We start from the raw sequence: 16514 nt of genomic DNA on the forward strand, positions 1-16514 counted from the left end.
AAACGAGTAATGGTGGAGCGGCCTACCATTAGGCACACACAAGCGCCAGGGGAGCAGAAAGAACACGGGAATCCAGAGCAGGTCTTTGGTGTTGCCAAACAGCACAGTGCTAGCTCCGGCTGGTCCTCAGAACCTTGGATATTCGCGGTCACTTAGCTTCTAAGATGTTCGTGCTCACCCCAGTTGCTAACAAACATGACCGACAAGTAGGCACAACCAGAGACTCCCAGGGGCTTGTCCAGGAGGTACTTCTAGTGAAACACAGAGGTTCATGGGCCAGCACAGCCCAGGGGTGGTGCGAGAGGGGAGCTAAGTCGGATTCCCAAACTTGTGGTTTCCTTGGATTGTGAAAAATCAGCAGTTTTATTTTTAAAACACCTTCTTCAATTAAGGCCATTAAAAATCCCTCAAATGTGTGCACATGTGTATATATGTGTGTATAGGGAAAATGTTTACAAACAGTGTATGTGGCAGTGCTAACAAATGACACCAAGCTAGACTCACAAAGACGTGATGAAAACATTAGCTCCTGCCTTCTTCTTCTTTTTTTTTGTTTTCTTTTTTGCAAGGAGTGTAAATTTAAAACGTACTTTGCTTCTGGGAGACAGTCCTCTGGAAGTCACCTCTTCGTGTCTGGAGCGGCTGAGCAATGCTGACTCAATGGAACCAATACAAGAATGAAGGCTTTTAGCTCACTGCAGCATGAACTTGCTTTGGGGCAGACTCCAAATTTGGGGGAGGAGTTATATACTCTTTTCTAGAACTTGACAGGATTTTTTCCCCAAATGAAGCATTCATCACTCCACGGATTTCTCTTTTTCCCACACACTGCATTTTTCACTAGGAATTCTTCCTTGACTTTGCCTTCAGTTTGGAAGGTCTGCTCCCACCCGCTGCTTCTCCAAATGAAAAAAATTCCATCTTGCTTCCATCAGAGAGAGAGTAATTGACAGTAATTTGAACTGAAAGAGTTCACGCAAATTCCTTCTTGTTGCCTCAGCATGTTATTTTAAGAAAACTGATCATCCGTGAAGTCCCACTATGATCACCAGACACATTTCCTGTTGCCCATCCCTCAGCGGGGGACCCTTCACTGCAGCTCACAGGAACAGAGACCAGTCGCCACGCTCATCTCCCTGGGCCGAAGGGCTGTCACCAAGCACCGCGGCCTTTCAGTGCCGGGCACTTAACTACAGCAAATCCATATGGGGGCCAGTCAAAAAGTTTCTCCAAAGCAGAGTATATCTTTATATCTCCTTTTTTTCTAATATTTTGTGAAAATTTTCAGACACACAGAAAAGTCAAATTATTCAGTGAACATACCTACATTCTATAACTAATATTTTGCTACATTAAGAAAAGTCTTCATTACATTTCTGGATATACCAATACTCTGAGAATCAAAGGCAGTATTTTCTGTTAGTTGCTACGTAGTAATGAAGGTCTGATTCTGGTATTAAAGGCATGGAAGAGATTTTTAACCTTACCTAAGAATCAGCCACAAAACTACTGTCGAAATGACATGAGCTTTTTCTAGACTGACCAAAAAGAGAACACGCTCACATTCCTTTCAAAGAAAATAACTAAAAGACAGAGGTCAGTTGAGTACCATACTGAAAAATAAATGAAATGGTCTCTAGACACTGACAACAACATGACATTAACAGAAGCAGTGTCTGGAGTAAAAGGAATGACTTACAACTGTGCGTGCCACAGCTCGCAGTGACAAACGTGCACGATACTGTCTCAGGAGTTCTCATCTGTTCTGATGACTGCAGCGGAAAACTCGCAGGCAGTGAAAATAGTCCCTATGCACACTGCGGTGACAGGAGGCTCAGCCCAGTTGTAACTGGAAGAACATGTCCAGGTAAGATATTACAAAATAACAGCTGTTAGCACAGGGAAACCTTGGAATGTCAAAGGATAGTTTTAGCTTTTTATTCTGCTTTAGTTCAAGGCGAAAAAGTCAAGTGATTAGATGTGCCAAACGTTAGTAGTACTAACAGCCATGTTGTTTATACAGAATGCTCTCCCCTCCAGGAACACAAAGCAATTAAAAAACATTATTTTACGTTTCTTCACATGTTTGAGGTAGAAGCCAAGAGTCATTATTCCCAGTTAACTGAGGCACAGGTTCATTGTGTGACTTGTCTAAGGTCCCAATACGAATCAGACATGTAACTGGGAATGCAACTCCATCTCCTGATCACCATAAATACCAGAAATGTGCTCTTCAACAGTACTAAATAAAAGAACAGTAATTCTTACACAATGATGCTATACTGGTTAAAGATTAAAGTTTTGCTAATTAAAACTCTATGCAAAACAAAAGAAAATAGAATTGCTTGGTGTCTCCAGCAGTTTCCTGGACAGAGCAGCTCTCGGCAATGCTACGGCAGGCAGAGCAATTGTCTTACTCTTCCCAGTTCTCGGCAGCCAGGCCTCGAGGAGTGAGGAGTGGAAAGAAGACGGTCTTCTCTGGCAGGGTCCTCCTGAACAGGATCTGTCACTCTAAAAGGCTCAGTTTCCACTGGGTCCTTTTGTTGATCTTCGGGGGTATGAAGAGCTCGGCATCTAGTGAAAAGGAAGGAGACTGTGAGAGAACACACTGGTTCTTGTTGGCGGAAGCTGAGGCAGTAACTCTCACCTAAAGCTAGGTCACCGAGCTCTGCACCTACGTGACACTCAGAATGAGGGTTGTTTCTACGGCCTTACAACCTCTGCTCTGAGCAAACACAGCCTGGAGGCCTGCCCCGGGAGAGGAATTCCATTACAACTTCAGGCACACGGGAGAGCTGGAGAAAAATGCCTGCCCAGGGAGTCAAAGTCAAAGAATGCTCTATATTTCAGATGGGTGGCGGCAGTGGTAGTTTCATTACGTTAATGGCCATATTACATTAATCCCATCAAACTCTGTATACCTAAAATCTATACATTTGACTGTATGTAAAATTTACCTCAATTGTAAGAGTAAAAGAAACCTGGTGGCATGTATTCAGTAAGTAAAGTTACAGGAAAGAAAATCCTTTCTGATAAAAAAAAAATTTCTACAAATTGCCCTGGCTGGTGTGGCTCAGTGGATTGAGTGCTAGCCTTCAAACCAAAGGGTCGCTGGTTCGATTCCCAGTCAGGGCACTTGCCTGGGCTGCAGGCCAGGTCTACAGTCGGGGGTGCACAAGAGGCAACTATACACTGATGTTTCTCTCCCTCCCTTTTCCCCTCCCTTCTCTCTAAAAATAAAGAAATAAAATATTTTTGAAAAATTCTACAAATACAATGATCAATGTAAATGTCCCTATTTTAGTTAGATTTGTAGAGCCTCTTACCTAAACAAGAACCATATACAGGTTTATTTATTTATTTATTTTTATTTTTAGAAAGAGGGGAAACAAAGGAGAAAGAAAGGGAGAGAAACATTGATTATTGCCTCCTGCATATCCCCAGTGGGGGACCTGGACTGCAACCTAGGCATGTGCCCTGTTCAGGAATCGAACCAGGGACCTTTCAGTCCACAGGCCAGCACTCAATCCATTGAGCCACACCAGCCAGGGCAAGAATCATATATAGGAAGCAGAGATATAAGAAAATATGTATACATAAAGACGTTCTGTCTTAGCAGGGTGCCTGATAAACTTCCAACAGTACACCTATATGTGGGAGCCACACATCCATTAAAACTTATTTCCAAGAATATTTAACAATGTGAGAAAAATGCTCGAGAAAGTTTTTAAAAACATGGTTTTCACATTATACACAAATACACATACATTTACACATGATTAGAAATCATCAAATTTTAATTTCCTTTAACATATTCCAGATTTTTCTACTAATCATATCAGTTTCATAATTTCACACGCAATCACTGCTCCCTAGTGGCTCGCACAAAAAAATATATATTGATAAGAAGACCACAGGAGATTCTGCTTGTTTAAGAATTCTTATACTGGAAAAGACAACTTAAATAAATTCACTGTCAACAAGGCCCACAATTTTCTGTTGAGTAGTGATTAAACTTTGAGATTTTATCTGTTTTTTTTTAAATAAGTTATGAAAATATATTCTATCTTATTAAAAAATCAGGCACAACTATGACGACATTGGATCCCTAGACGTAACCAAGAGTAAACAGCGAGCACCGGCTTCTGGCCAGGAAGTCGGCCCTCTGACGGGCTGGGTGGCAGTGGGACGGGCACCTCCCACACTCCCGTGTCTGGGTTTCCTGGCACAGAACGGGGGACTGCTACTGAAACACACAAAAGGGTTCACCGACTTTCCAGGGGCTTTTTTCACTCCTCTGATAGTCAAAGCATTCTCATGGGAAGAGCTTATTCCGTTGGCAGTTGTAACAAGTCCAGCTCAGCTATGAGTTAAGCAGTTCTCTGATAACCCTACAACCCATTTTATAAAATCCTGCATTTTTGCAAGACTTGTAAGTCGATCTGCACGCCATTCCACGGCGCTGTAAACATGAAACAATCGGAGAGAACGCCCTGTCGAGCCATGGTCCCACGCGTGGGGATGTGTGAGGGTGCTTCACCACTGTTGTTAGCTGGACAGGGCTCACTGGCGGGTACTTGAGTGGGACTCTTTTTGTGAGTAGTTCATCCGCCTCCTTTGGCATTCTCTTTTCCTTCATAGTCTTGTAAGCACAAGCGCCTTGATAATACATATTCAGATAATGAGGAGCCTCAAAATATTACACTCGTTAAGGCTCAGCCAGAAAATGGAAGTGCTCTTTGACAAACAAAACCATCTAGAACACTCCAGGGGAAGGTGTGCCTGGACTTGACCCAAAGGTCAGCATCAGGCCAGCAGGGAGGAAGACGGGGCAGAAATTACTGGCTTAGACAGAGCACAAGTTAAACAATGACTAAACTGCCTCAGGTCTAAGATGAATTCGTAGCATCTTGGAAATAGGTGCGCTCTGGGACTGACACCAACAGCGGCCTTCCACGAAGCTGCTGCTTCCAGGAAGAAGGGGAGCTAGGGAAGCGGCAGTCCCTGTCCGGACACGTGGGCTTAGCTGGGATGGACGGCAGTTCGGTGTTTATTCCTGGCAGCAAGGCAAGTCGTTACACTTAATCTGACCCCTCCAAGGCTGCTCCAAATGTCGTCAAAATGCTATTACAGTACAGCATTTAAACAAGGAAATGTCAGGCTGCTGCCTGTCACGTGCTAGAAAATGCAAATAATAGCAGTAAAAACCACCACTTTAAACACACTGCTAACTTTTCAAAGCTATGAGATTGGCATGCTTGGTTAACACACCTGAAGGGCGAACACTCAGGCACCAAAATGATTTGTCAAAAGTTTCTAGTCAACCTTCTGAAGTAAGCCTTTTGGACTTCCAGGTTTGACGGGTGTGTGACCTAACTGAGAATCATCTCCGCTCAACAATGTCCTTGGGATTTGCTTTCAAATTACAGTCAAATCCTGAAGATGATTACAAAGGTCCAGCTCTTCAGGATCGTGAAAACATCCCTAAGACACAAACACGCAACTGCCAACAGCCAAAAATCATGATTCAGGAGAGTATTTAAAATACATGTGTAAATTTGCCATATGTAAAATGTGGAAAATATATGTGAAGTTTAGACTCAAACTTCAACTGTGATGTGCCCATATGGACAAGAATATGCCATTGGAATGATGAGCATATGTCAGGGCAACTGAGAAAAAAATTATACACTTAATGTCACGTTGGCTTCCACCCCTTCCGGGTTCCCAGCATCAGAGGCCCTAGACTGGTTTTACTGAAGACGCAGCTGTAGAACTGAGGGGAGACTGTAGTCAATACCCAGTGTCACCTCATACTGCTGGACTTCTCAACACGTGCAGAAGATATTCCTTCTGCTCAGAACTGTAATAATTTAGAGGGGAAAAAAGACTAACCGAGAACAGGAGCTGACGTCTTCTGTTGTTGGTAAGAGGCCATGATGCTGTTTGCAGTAGACGTGGGGCCCAGAACCTAAGGAGAAGGGAGATGTGTCAGCAAAGACCGTCGGGACTTCTGATGACCGCAACGCCGGCGGCCAGGTCGCCGCCGCCAATCAGCAGCCCGTCCAGTTCACTGCCAAGGCATCACACACAGTAGTTCTCTCTTCTTATGTGATTTCAACTTGCCCATTTCTCCAGTCTCAACTCAGACCTCTACGTCTCCTTTCTATCAGAAGAACAAGGTGATGATGAGGATAAAAAAAAAAAAAAAGAAAGAAAATCTGGGAGCCGCTCCTGTACGTGAGGTCTCGGACCCTCCTGTATGTGGGGTTCCTGTATATATGTATGTATGAAATCTGGTTGCTTTCTGGAAGAAGATCTACAATGTTACATGCCCGATCCCTTACAAATGAGCAAGCCTTTCTCTCCCTCTAAGGGGAGAGAAAATGGTACAAGAGGCTGTAGAATACACAGAATATCAAACTGTATTCAAAGATGTGTGGGAATTTTTATCGAGGATAGGAAGGCGTGCATCATGGAACGGAGTGGAGATTCCGCACGTGTGTTCAAGGTAAAACAAGGCACCGCACAGGAGTTCCACGCCCGCACAGGCCTGGGCGAGCACACCCCAGGCCCTCGGCCTGCACTCAGGTCTGCAGAGGGAAGCACAGGCGGTCCCCTGGCGGCACCCGAGCAGCGGTGCCGGTGCTCCCAGCACTCGCACGTGACTCCTCATGGTGCCCTGCACGAAGGCCGTCACCACACTTTAACCACCAAAACAAACCCCAGTACTGCTGGTCATTTTCCCTATACGACTCACAAAGGTAGTATGATCTGAATAGGAGAGGGTGGGGGAGGGCAGGGAGAAGCATTATAAATCGTTAGCTTTGAAATCACTGGAGTTTTAAAGGTGATCGCATTTCTTCTAGGAAATACCTATTACAGTCAATTCAAGTATTTGTGAGAATAACGATTCTTAGTTGATTTTTATGGTAAGATGCCTTTTCATCTACCCTTTTATCTAACGTTTAGAACACTTCATGAGATGTACAGGGGAAGCGCTACCCCCACTTGTAACTGAGGAGTCGAGGCCAGTACACTGGTGCGCTTCTGCCCAGCGACCGGACGACCGGCCCCTCTCTGAGCTCCACGCCCACCTTCTGTGCACCACCCGGGATGCTGGGCTGGGAGCCTGAGAAAACACTCCTCTGTCAGCCAGCTCCACGCCAGCGGGAGAGTGCAGGGCTGGGGACTGAAGGATCTCCTCCTTCATTTGCTTCCTTTCATTCAATTGTACTCACAGCTCTTTATGCTACCGGCAGCTGTCCATCCGGTGTCTCTTGACTTCTCTACACCAAGACCCAGCCTCACTGTGTTGCCTGAGCGATACCAGCCCCAGCTGGCTGGCACCCTCCTCTCTGAGCATCAAGAACCGGCATGGTAGGGCCCCACCTGCAAACTTCTACATTCTGATAATCCCCAACTCTTCCTTTTGTTCTTTCAGCAGCTTCCCACAGTTCCCATCTCAGTGTTCCTCCTCTGAGGGGTCCCCTTTCTCCTTTCAGTCCTCCGAGACTGGTCTGAGCAGTTCCGTGTACTACACTCACTCTGATAAAAAAGCAGCCGAGGGTTTTGTTTTCCTTACCAGGCCCTGACGGACACACTGCCTTTCTGAATCTAAGTCAGAAGTCTTAATAGGCCCGAATTGTGAGAGACTGAGCAGAGGTATAAACAATAAACAGATGATAGTACATTATAATTTTTGATGGGACACAGACAACCTTAAACATAATTTATAACAAGGACCAACATAACAACACAGAAGTAACAAGTCAAATTTTGCATAAAACAAAAGGAAAGGCAATGGTCTGGGGCTCCTTAAAAAAAACTCTGATGCCACCCGTAAGTCTGAACACCTCCCTCTTCCCACGCAATCCCACGGAAGGCCAGGGACAACGACATGACCTTCCCATCTTCTCCACGACAGCTGTTCCACGCAGAGAGGAGAAATCAAAGCAAACGCAATCTAGGCCAAGGTGTACGAGTCACTGTATAATTAATCAACTATAAAATCTTAATGACAGCTTAAACATAAACCTCAGATAATTTAACTATGGCATATTATGTTTTAAAAACAGGAAAAGTCTTTTGCTTTGACTTTCAGGAGACTGTGTGAGTGTTAACCACCTGTGAAATGATGAAAAAAATGCACATTTTGTCTTTGAGGAAAACTTACAGGTGTAGCTGAATCCTGCTGGTGCCTGAGAGTCCAAATTTCTGGCAGGGACCTTTCCATTAGCTGCAGAGTATCTTCAAAGGCCTTCTGTAACTCCCTGCCTTGCTCATCAAACTCAAAGAGAAAGAGCACCTTTAAAATACAGCGTATTTCATCTAGGGAACAGAAACGGGAGGGGTGTTAAGGTGTGCGCCCAGCACCAAGCTAGAATCATAGTACAGTTCCTTTCTTACAGAAAAACTCGTAGCATCACATGATGGTTGCCACCTCCCACATTTTCTTGTTTCTTCCCCATGCCAGAGTCATTCAACACATCCACTACACAGGGAAAGACACACCCACTGAGGAGGTGGTATCTTCACAGTCCTTGACCCTGACCTTGCCATTGGCGCTAAGCTCTCCCTCACTGGTACTGCAGGTACAGGACACCAGCGGAAGGAGGCTTCTAGGCTGTCAGCTGAGGAGGGCTCTGTCAGGACTGTGCCCTAAAATGTCACTTCCTCTGGACAGTTTTCATCTTCCTCAAGTTGGGAAAACTGTATATTCACTGGGTACTAAATTCTGTCTGTCTGTCTGTCTGTGCAGTCCATCCACCATCTGTGTGTGGGCAGGAATCGCCGGTCGGTATCGGCGTCAGTATCGGGCAAATACCTTTCAGCTTTTCGGCACTTTGCACCACTTCAGCCAAAGCCTCCAAAAGCGCCAGCTCCTCCATGGGGCTCCCTTCTTTGAGGCTGTGCTTCTTCCGCTCTGCTTTGCGGCGATTCTTAGACGACCGCCTGTTGAGAATTAGGGGGATGTCTTACAAGGGCTCTCCCTGTGCTGGACACATGAAAATGAATGTGCCTGTTGGCCACCAACTTTCCAAGAAGCCAGGTGGCTACAGGTGACTCTGAGCTTCGGAAAAATGGCGATGAGGTGTTCAAGGGAAAGAAAAAATAAAATGGGGAGAGGCCAGTCTTACAGGCAGAAATAAGGAAAACCCTAAAAAATTATGTCTGGCCTTGACTTTTAATTAAAATACAGAGTAAAATAAGGTTACACCTGACAATAAAAGCTGGAATAATGAATAGAACATCAAACTTGAATTTTATAATGTAAAACAAATTTAAAGGCAACAAAATAAAGCTTAAACAAGAAGATAGAGATACACTAGACTAGAATTTGAATATAATAAAGTATACGTGAATCCCATATTCTTTTCTGCCTCAGAGGTCTTTAATATGCCATTTGTTTCGTCTGGGACTCTCTCACCCCAGCTCTTAAAAGCCCAGTTCTGGTTGCTTTTCTTGCACTTTCTGATCACCTCCCACACCCTCAAGATCAATTCAGTTCAAATATATAATCTTGCACTGTTAGGTCTCCCAAGTAAGGCCATAGCTCTTATATAACTCACACCTCCTTAAAAGTGTTTCATAACCTCCACTACAACTAGCATATGGGTGTTCAATAAACACTTCTACAAACTGCTACTCTGAGTAAGAGTGACTTACATTTGTGACCTCTTCCAACCCTGACTCTGGACTGAAGAAGACTAAAATCTTTTCATTTTTTTCCGTGCCCAACCATTACAGTCATTTATTAGGTGTTAAATGAGTGAAATCAGATGTTTTATGAACTGAGTACCGGGTGGAAGGTCCTTGTGGGCCCCGGGGAAGCCCAGAGGCCATGAAGCTTCAGCAGAAAACATCCGGACACTGAGTCTAATCTATTAGATGTCTAGGCGAGTCCTGGCCTCCGGCTCCTGCTGCAACGTCCCGGTGGAAAACCGACCCAGTTATTCGTACTTTCTCCACTGCCCCAGGGCGGACGGGGAGCGGGGTAAACATGATACGTACGCTGATGTCCTGGAGTTACTGTGGGAGTATTTGCCACTCATGTTGCTGCCACTCATGACACTGCTAGTTTCCGAGAAGAGGTCAGACTCTTGCGCACGGGCCACGTCATCATCTAGAAAAGAAGAACCAGGTGCGGAATGAAAACTCCCTGCTAATGTGGTTAACCTTCGGTCGGGCGAGTGGATTAGCGTTAACCAGGGCATATCTAAGGACACATGAAATTTATTACAAAGTCGATCTCAAAATGAAATAACATTAAATAGTTATTATTACCATATACCAGTTCACCAGTACCAAACCCGTTTAGTCTTCTCTTTCTTTTTATTAAAGCAAAATAACTTTTAGAAATGAGGAGACTTTGTAAAACACAGTCAACCATTCTGGTGGGGTAGGGTCGGGTAGGGGGGGGGTTTGGCAGAGTTCTTCCCACCTGTACTTGGTCCTGCTTCCGAGCCCTCCCGACACACACAGACAGACAGACATACACAGCCCCCGAGGGCTTTCACAGAGGCCTTGGACTTCCCCACGACACAGGACTCATGCTGCCGGAGGCACAATATGCAGCTAAGACAAAGCGCGATGCTGTCATCCACCCTAGCTCCCCGGAACACTCACCCAGATGCACGCGCTGCTGCACCTGCTCCTTGAGTTCCCGAACCACCAACAAACGTTTTTTATGACGACTGAATGTGGTCGTCTGCGAGTCCAGAAGTGCCATGTAATTTTTCTGGGCTGGGGATGGAAACTAATTTCAGTGTGATGGTTACACACAGAGAGAAAAGTAGAGTGGCAGGAGCGAGGGAGTTGGAATTGAACAGGAAGAAATAGGTTACTAGGTTTTCCACGCAATATTTTTTTCTTAATGAATATTAACCTACGTCGTTTTAGGAGAATGAACTAGATACTAAGATTTCAGATCTTAGAGCTCATCAACGTCATCCTGGAAGACTCCCTACCACAAAATGTACAAAATCACCTAAAAAAGACTTGACACCTAACCCAAAACAGGACTGGCAAATAAAAGCAGTGCGCAGGAAGCTGTTAACAGAAAGAGGAGAAAGTCACTGAAATACTCCTTAAACACAGGGGGTTAGGCTTGTCTATGCACATGACCTGTTGGCATTTTTCTAGGTTCTCAACAGTGGAGACAATTTAAGAAAGAGCTGGCTATGGGACTGCTGTAGGGCCAGGAAGGATGCTTTCGGTACCCAGGCAGGGGTACCTAACATTTTGGATACAGAAAGAACCCCCCCACAGTTTTAAGTAGGATGGGGGAGGATGCAGCAGGCAGGGTACGGATGTGAATACATGTTACTGTCAGGAAGGCCAGACGTCACTTACACGGTAGACTGTGCTGAAAATGGTAGAGCTGAAAATCACCCCCCAACTCCCCCAAGTTTCCAGAAGTCAAACTGATGCCCTTCTTTTCGGCCTTGCTTGTAAGGGGTCACAGGGGCCACCAGAGCATTCCAGAACTAAGAACACTCATCTCTTCTCTAGGAACCACCAACTAAATTTGCAAAGGTTCTTCTTTTCATTTTTTATTTTGAAAAAACGTCAAACTTACATAGAAGTTGTAGTCGTTCAATATACATACATAACCCCCACAGAGAACCTAGACTACCAATTCTTAACATTTTGCCATATTTTTGGCTTCCTGTTTCTTCTCTCTTATTTTTGTGGAAACTTTTAAGGAGGGATGTGATCCCTCCTTAATACTTCAGTATCTCTTAAGAATAAGGGTATTATCTAATATTATATAATATAACCACAATATAATTATTAAATGTAGGAAACTATCCATAGATAAAATATACTTATTCCTTTCAAGTTTATCAACTATTCCCAAATACAAAGATTCTTAACCCTACCTTATCACAGCTTTTTAACCTTCAAGTATTTTATATGCTATCAGTTAACTGGTTAGCAAATTAAAAACCCTGGTCAGAAACAAGTATTACACCAGTGGAGAATTCTGACTGACTCCACATAACACATGAGCAAAGGAAGTAAGAACACAGGGAGCACACTCCCATTTCTCTCCCCTCCCCATCCTTACACTTCCAAATGAGGAATCCTATTTAAACATAACCCTCACCGCCCTGGCTGGTGTGACTCAGCTGGCTGGAGCATTGTCCCATAGACCGAAAGGTCGTGGGTTCAACTGCCAGTCAGAACACAGACCCAGGTTATGTATTTAGTCGCCGGCTGGGGCGTGTACCCTGGATGGAGCACACGTGAGAAGGCAGTGAATCAATATTTCTCACAATGATGTTTCTCTCTCTCTCTCTCTCTCTCTCTCTCTCCCCGCTTTCCCTCTCTCTCAAAGCAATGAAAAAATAACCTTAAGTGAGGATAAAAAATTAAAAAATGTAACCCTCACCTTCTAAAATGGAAGGCTTTATGTTGGTTTCTATAATATCCAGTCTGTTGTATTTGTATACCTGAAAGGAAGAAGACAGGAGTTTTAGGAAGGAAATATTCAAGATACTTGGAAAGAAGTGCATCGCTTTCAGAGGGACCAGGATATTTTTCAGAGGTCATTCCAGTAGAAAACAGTAACACTTCACATTTAGAGGACCAACTAATTCCCAACATCAAGAATTTTTAAAATGGTTTCCAAAGCATTGCTTATCCTCAGACTGCGAACCTGAACTCCTCCCTCACCTCACGCGCTCCAAGGACAAGACTCCTCTGACCCTGTCCCCACTGCGCTCCTGCTCTGCCAGCACCTCACGCTGGGAGGGCTTTCAAAGTTCTCTCACCAGTCTCAGCGCCTCTTCCCAGGCAGCTCCCTCTAACAGCAAGAGCACGGCTTCTTCATAATCCTGGCAAAGGAACGTCAAAGCAAATAACAGGTTAGTGGAGCAGGCAGGGCAGACGCCTCTAATGCCTTTCCAGCTTTCCCTTACGGTCCCAGCTTGAGCACCGTGCTGGTCTAGCGTACATGCTTGATAAATACTGATCCAAGAGGCAAAGAAAGGTGTGCATTCTGGCAATAACAAAAATACACATCGTAAGTATGTATTACCTCCCCACATCCCTGAGCGTCCAAACTACCACAGGGGTCTGTGAAAAATGCCCATTTCCCAGCCTCATCACCAGGCTTCAATGGGCTCCCGCACTGACAAATCCACACTTTGAGGAAACAGTCACTAGAATAAGTAACCTTGAAACCCTTTTCCTGCTCTTTTAATGTTTCCTTCTTCTACTTTTTAATGTTTTATTTCAAAAAACTTCAGACCTACAGAAAACTGAAAAAATGAGTGTAATAGGGGCTTCAAATGTTTTCGATGCTTGTACCCTTATCAGTAAAAATTTTGATCCTGCATACCAAAACATTATTACTTAGTATGTTTATAAAGCCTACAAAACAAAACACATTTTAAAAAGATGAAACACATAAAACTGACTGGGTTTCCTCAAGTAATTACTGTCATAAACAAAGAGGTACAGGGTACACATTAAATTAAAAAAGCTTTAAAAGACATAAGGTACAAGATGTAATACATGGCAAACCTAATTAGATTGAAACCTAATTTGAATCTATCTACTGTAAACAATTTTGGAAGCACTGAGGAACTTGAATTTTAATTATTAGATAAATTAAAATGTGTTAACATGGAAAGATGAAGACCATAACCAAACAATTGAGCAAATTTACAAACAGTGTAATTCCACTTTGGTTAAAAAGACGTGTGTGTAGGTGTGTTATAGATTTACACACCCACACACAGTCTGTCCCAAAAAGTCCAGCCATTGGAGACTGGTTTGTGTGACACTGATGTAACCTGGCAGCCAAGGACAGTGGACTGGAATGCTCACGCATGAACAATGATGACTTCACTGTACTAATCAGTGGGGGGTGGTAGACAGCAGTGAGTGAGCATGTGTACTGTGTGGCTATTGCACTCAAAATGACTGAGCAAGCAAAGCAATGAGTTGCGTCAAATGTTGCATTAAGCTTGAACATTCCTCCATGAAAACTATTCAGATGATTCAAAAGGCCTTTGGGGACAATGCAATGAGTGCAGTGCAAAGAAAAGTGTGGACAAACACTTCAAAGATGGTCAAGAATCTGTTGAAAGTGATCCACATTCTGGAAGGCCAGCAACAAGCAGAACACCTGAGAATATTGAACGTGTACAGGCTGCAATCAACAAAGATCGGTGACTGACAGTGCGAGAAGTAGAAGCTGATCTGGGGATTCCAAAAACTACTGTGTCTGAGTTTTTGAGACAGGATTTTGGCAGGAAAACATGTCATGGCAAAATTCACTCCGCAGCTTCTGTTACCAGGGCAGAAGGAACATCATGTAGTAATTGTTAATGATTTGATTCAAACCGCTACCAATGAGCCAGATTTCCTCAAGAAGGTCATAACTGGAGGTGAATCATGGGTCTATAGCTATGACCCGGAAACAAAAGCCCAGTAGTCCCAGTGGAAGTCGCCTGGTTCTCCCTGCCTGAAGAAGGCACAGCAAAGCCGCAGCAAGATCAAGCCCATGTTAACTGTGTTTCTTGACTGGGAAGGTGTTGTCCATCATGAGTATGCCCCTCCAGGCCAAACAATAAGGAGTACTACCTCAATGTTCTTCATGAGCTGAGAGATGCCAGATGAGGAAAATGGCAGCAGCTATGGGCAACTGGTGATTGGCAGCTTCATGGTGACAATATGTCCACTCATGTATCATACAGAGTTTTTTTGGTGAAACATCAAATCAGCCATGTGACTCAGCCCCCCTACAGCCCATATTTGATGCCCTGTGACTTCTGGCTTTTCCCAAAAGTAAAATCACCTTTGAAAGGGAAGAGATTTCAGACTGTCAGTGAGGTTCAGGAAAATGCAACAGGGCAGCTGACGGCAATTCCAACAAAGGATTTTGCAGAGGGTTTTGAACAGTGGAAGAGACACTGGGAGAACTGTGTGAGGTCCCAAGGTGCCTACTTTGAAGGGGACTGAGGTAGCATTGTCCTATGTACAATGTTTCTTATCTTTTATCTTCTTCAATAAATGTGTCTATTTTTCATAGTACATGGCTGGGTAGCTTTCTGGACACACCTAATATGTGTGCATATACACAGAAAGAGAGGGAGAGAGAAAGGATGTGTGTGTGTACTCTCTAGGAAAAAATGGAAGTTACTATTAATAGCAATCTGAGTGGTAGGAGTAAGGTATTTTTATTTTCTTGTATATATTTGCATTTTAAACAATCTATAATACACATACACCATTTTAAACAAGCTATTTTTAATTAAAAAGATAAAATAAAAATTTTCTTCCCAGACCCCGAAGGATTACCTGGTACATGCCACAGTAACAGGCAGATACCAAAGGTCCACAAAGGGACATAGTAAGATGTCTTTTGTTTGACCCACATGTGTGTGCTTGTATGCATATATTATAGTGAGGTTCAGTTCACGTAACATACAATTAATCATTTTAAAGTATTCAACTTAATATTTGTTGTATTCATAACAGCATATCACCACAAAAATGTTTGTAGCACCCCATAAACACAGCCCATACCCATTAAATAATCCCTTCCCATTTTCCGCTTCCTCATTTCTTGGTAACCTCTACTCCGCCTTGTCTCCCTGGATCTGTGCAGCACAGACATAGAAAAGGAACCACACGACAGGTGACATTCCATGTCTGGCTTCTTGCACTTAGCACGTTTCCAAGATTCATCCACATTGTCACATGTAGCAGTTCTTTCTTCCCTTTTTGTCTTATGTTCTTGATATTAGCAAAATCAAGTAAAATGTTTTATATATATATAAACATAAAATTTGCCATTTTACTATTTTTAGTATACGGTTTAGTGGCATTAAGCAAGTTCACCCTGTTGTGAAGCCATCACCACCATCCATCTCCGAAACACTTTCATCTTGCAGAACTACAACTCTAAGCCCAGCACACAGGAACTCCCCACTCTCCCACATCCCCGGCCTCTGGCGACCACCGTTCTACTTCCTGTCTCTAAGAATCTGACTACCTAGGTACCGCATATAAGTAGAACTATACAATGTTCATCCTTTTCTATCTGGCTTATTTTACTTAGCATATGTTTTCAAAGCTTTTCCAAGTTGTAGCATGTATCGGCTTTTTGTTCTTTTATGACTAAATAATATCCCTTTCTATGTATGTGTGTGTATCTCACAATCTAGTTATCCATTCATTTGTCATGGATCGATATTTGGGTTGTTTCCGGCTTTTGGCTATTATAAATAGTGCTGCTATAAACTTTATACAAGTTTCTTTGCAACATGTTCCCTTTTCTCTTTATATAGACTGAGGAGTGAGACCGCTGGGTCCTATGGTGATTCTTTAACTTTTTGAGGGACCAACGAACTATTTTCCATAGTGGCTGCACCGTTTCACACCCACCAGCAACGAACCAGGGTTCCTATTTCTCCACATCATTGCCAACGCTTACTTTTCTTTTTTTGTTGTTGTTGTGATACACTCACACAATGGAGTACTAGTCAACAAAATAA

General features: G+C 43.6%; 1 protein-coding gene across 3 annotated transcripts in view; it reads right to left on the reverse strand.

Annotated features, from left to right (window-relative positions):
- Window positions 1-1228: 1228 nt before the first annotated feature.
- ELP1 (elongator complex protein 1) overlaps window positions 1229-16514 on the reverse strand; it is a 59932-nt gene continuing 44646 nt past the window's right edge. For 2 of the 3 annotated variants that reach the window (XM_036022014.1, XM_036022013.1), the window contains exons 30-37: window positions 12780-12842; window positions 12398-12458; window positions 10630-10746; window positions 10015-10126; window positions 8828-8955; window positions 8177-8331; window positions 5896-5971; window positions 1229-2577 (exon numbers count right to left, since the gene is read on the reverse strand). In XM_036022014.1, coding sequence (XP_035877907.1) covers window positions 2507-2577; window positions 5896-5971; window positions 8177-8331; window positions 8828-8955; window positions 10015-10126; window positions 10630-10746; window positions 12398-12458; window positions 12780-12842 — 783 coding nt within the window. In that variant the 3' untranslated portion in view covers window positions 1229-2506. The remainder of the gene's footprint in view (window positions 2578-5895; window positions 5972-8176; window positions 8332-8827; window positions 8956-10014; window positions 10127-10629; window positions 10747-12397; window positions 12459-12779; window positions 12843-16514) is intronic. The other variant, XM_028511479.2, reaches the window with a different exon arrangement.

This window comes from Phyllostomus discolor, chromosome 3 (genome assembly GCF_004126475.2).
Source record: "Phyllostomus discolor isolate MPI-MPIP mPhyDis1 chromosome 3, mPhyDis1.pri.v3, whole genome shotgun sequence".
Taxonomy (NCBI): Eukaryota; Metazoa; Chordata; class Mammalia; order Chiroptera; family Phyllostomidae; genus Phyllostomus; species Phyllostomus discolor.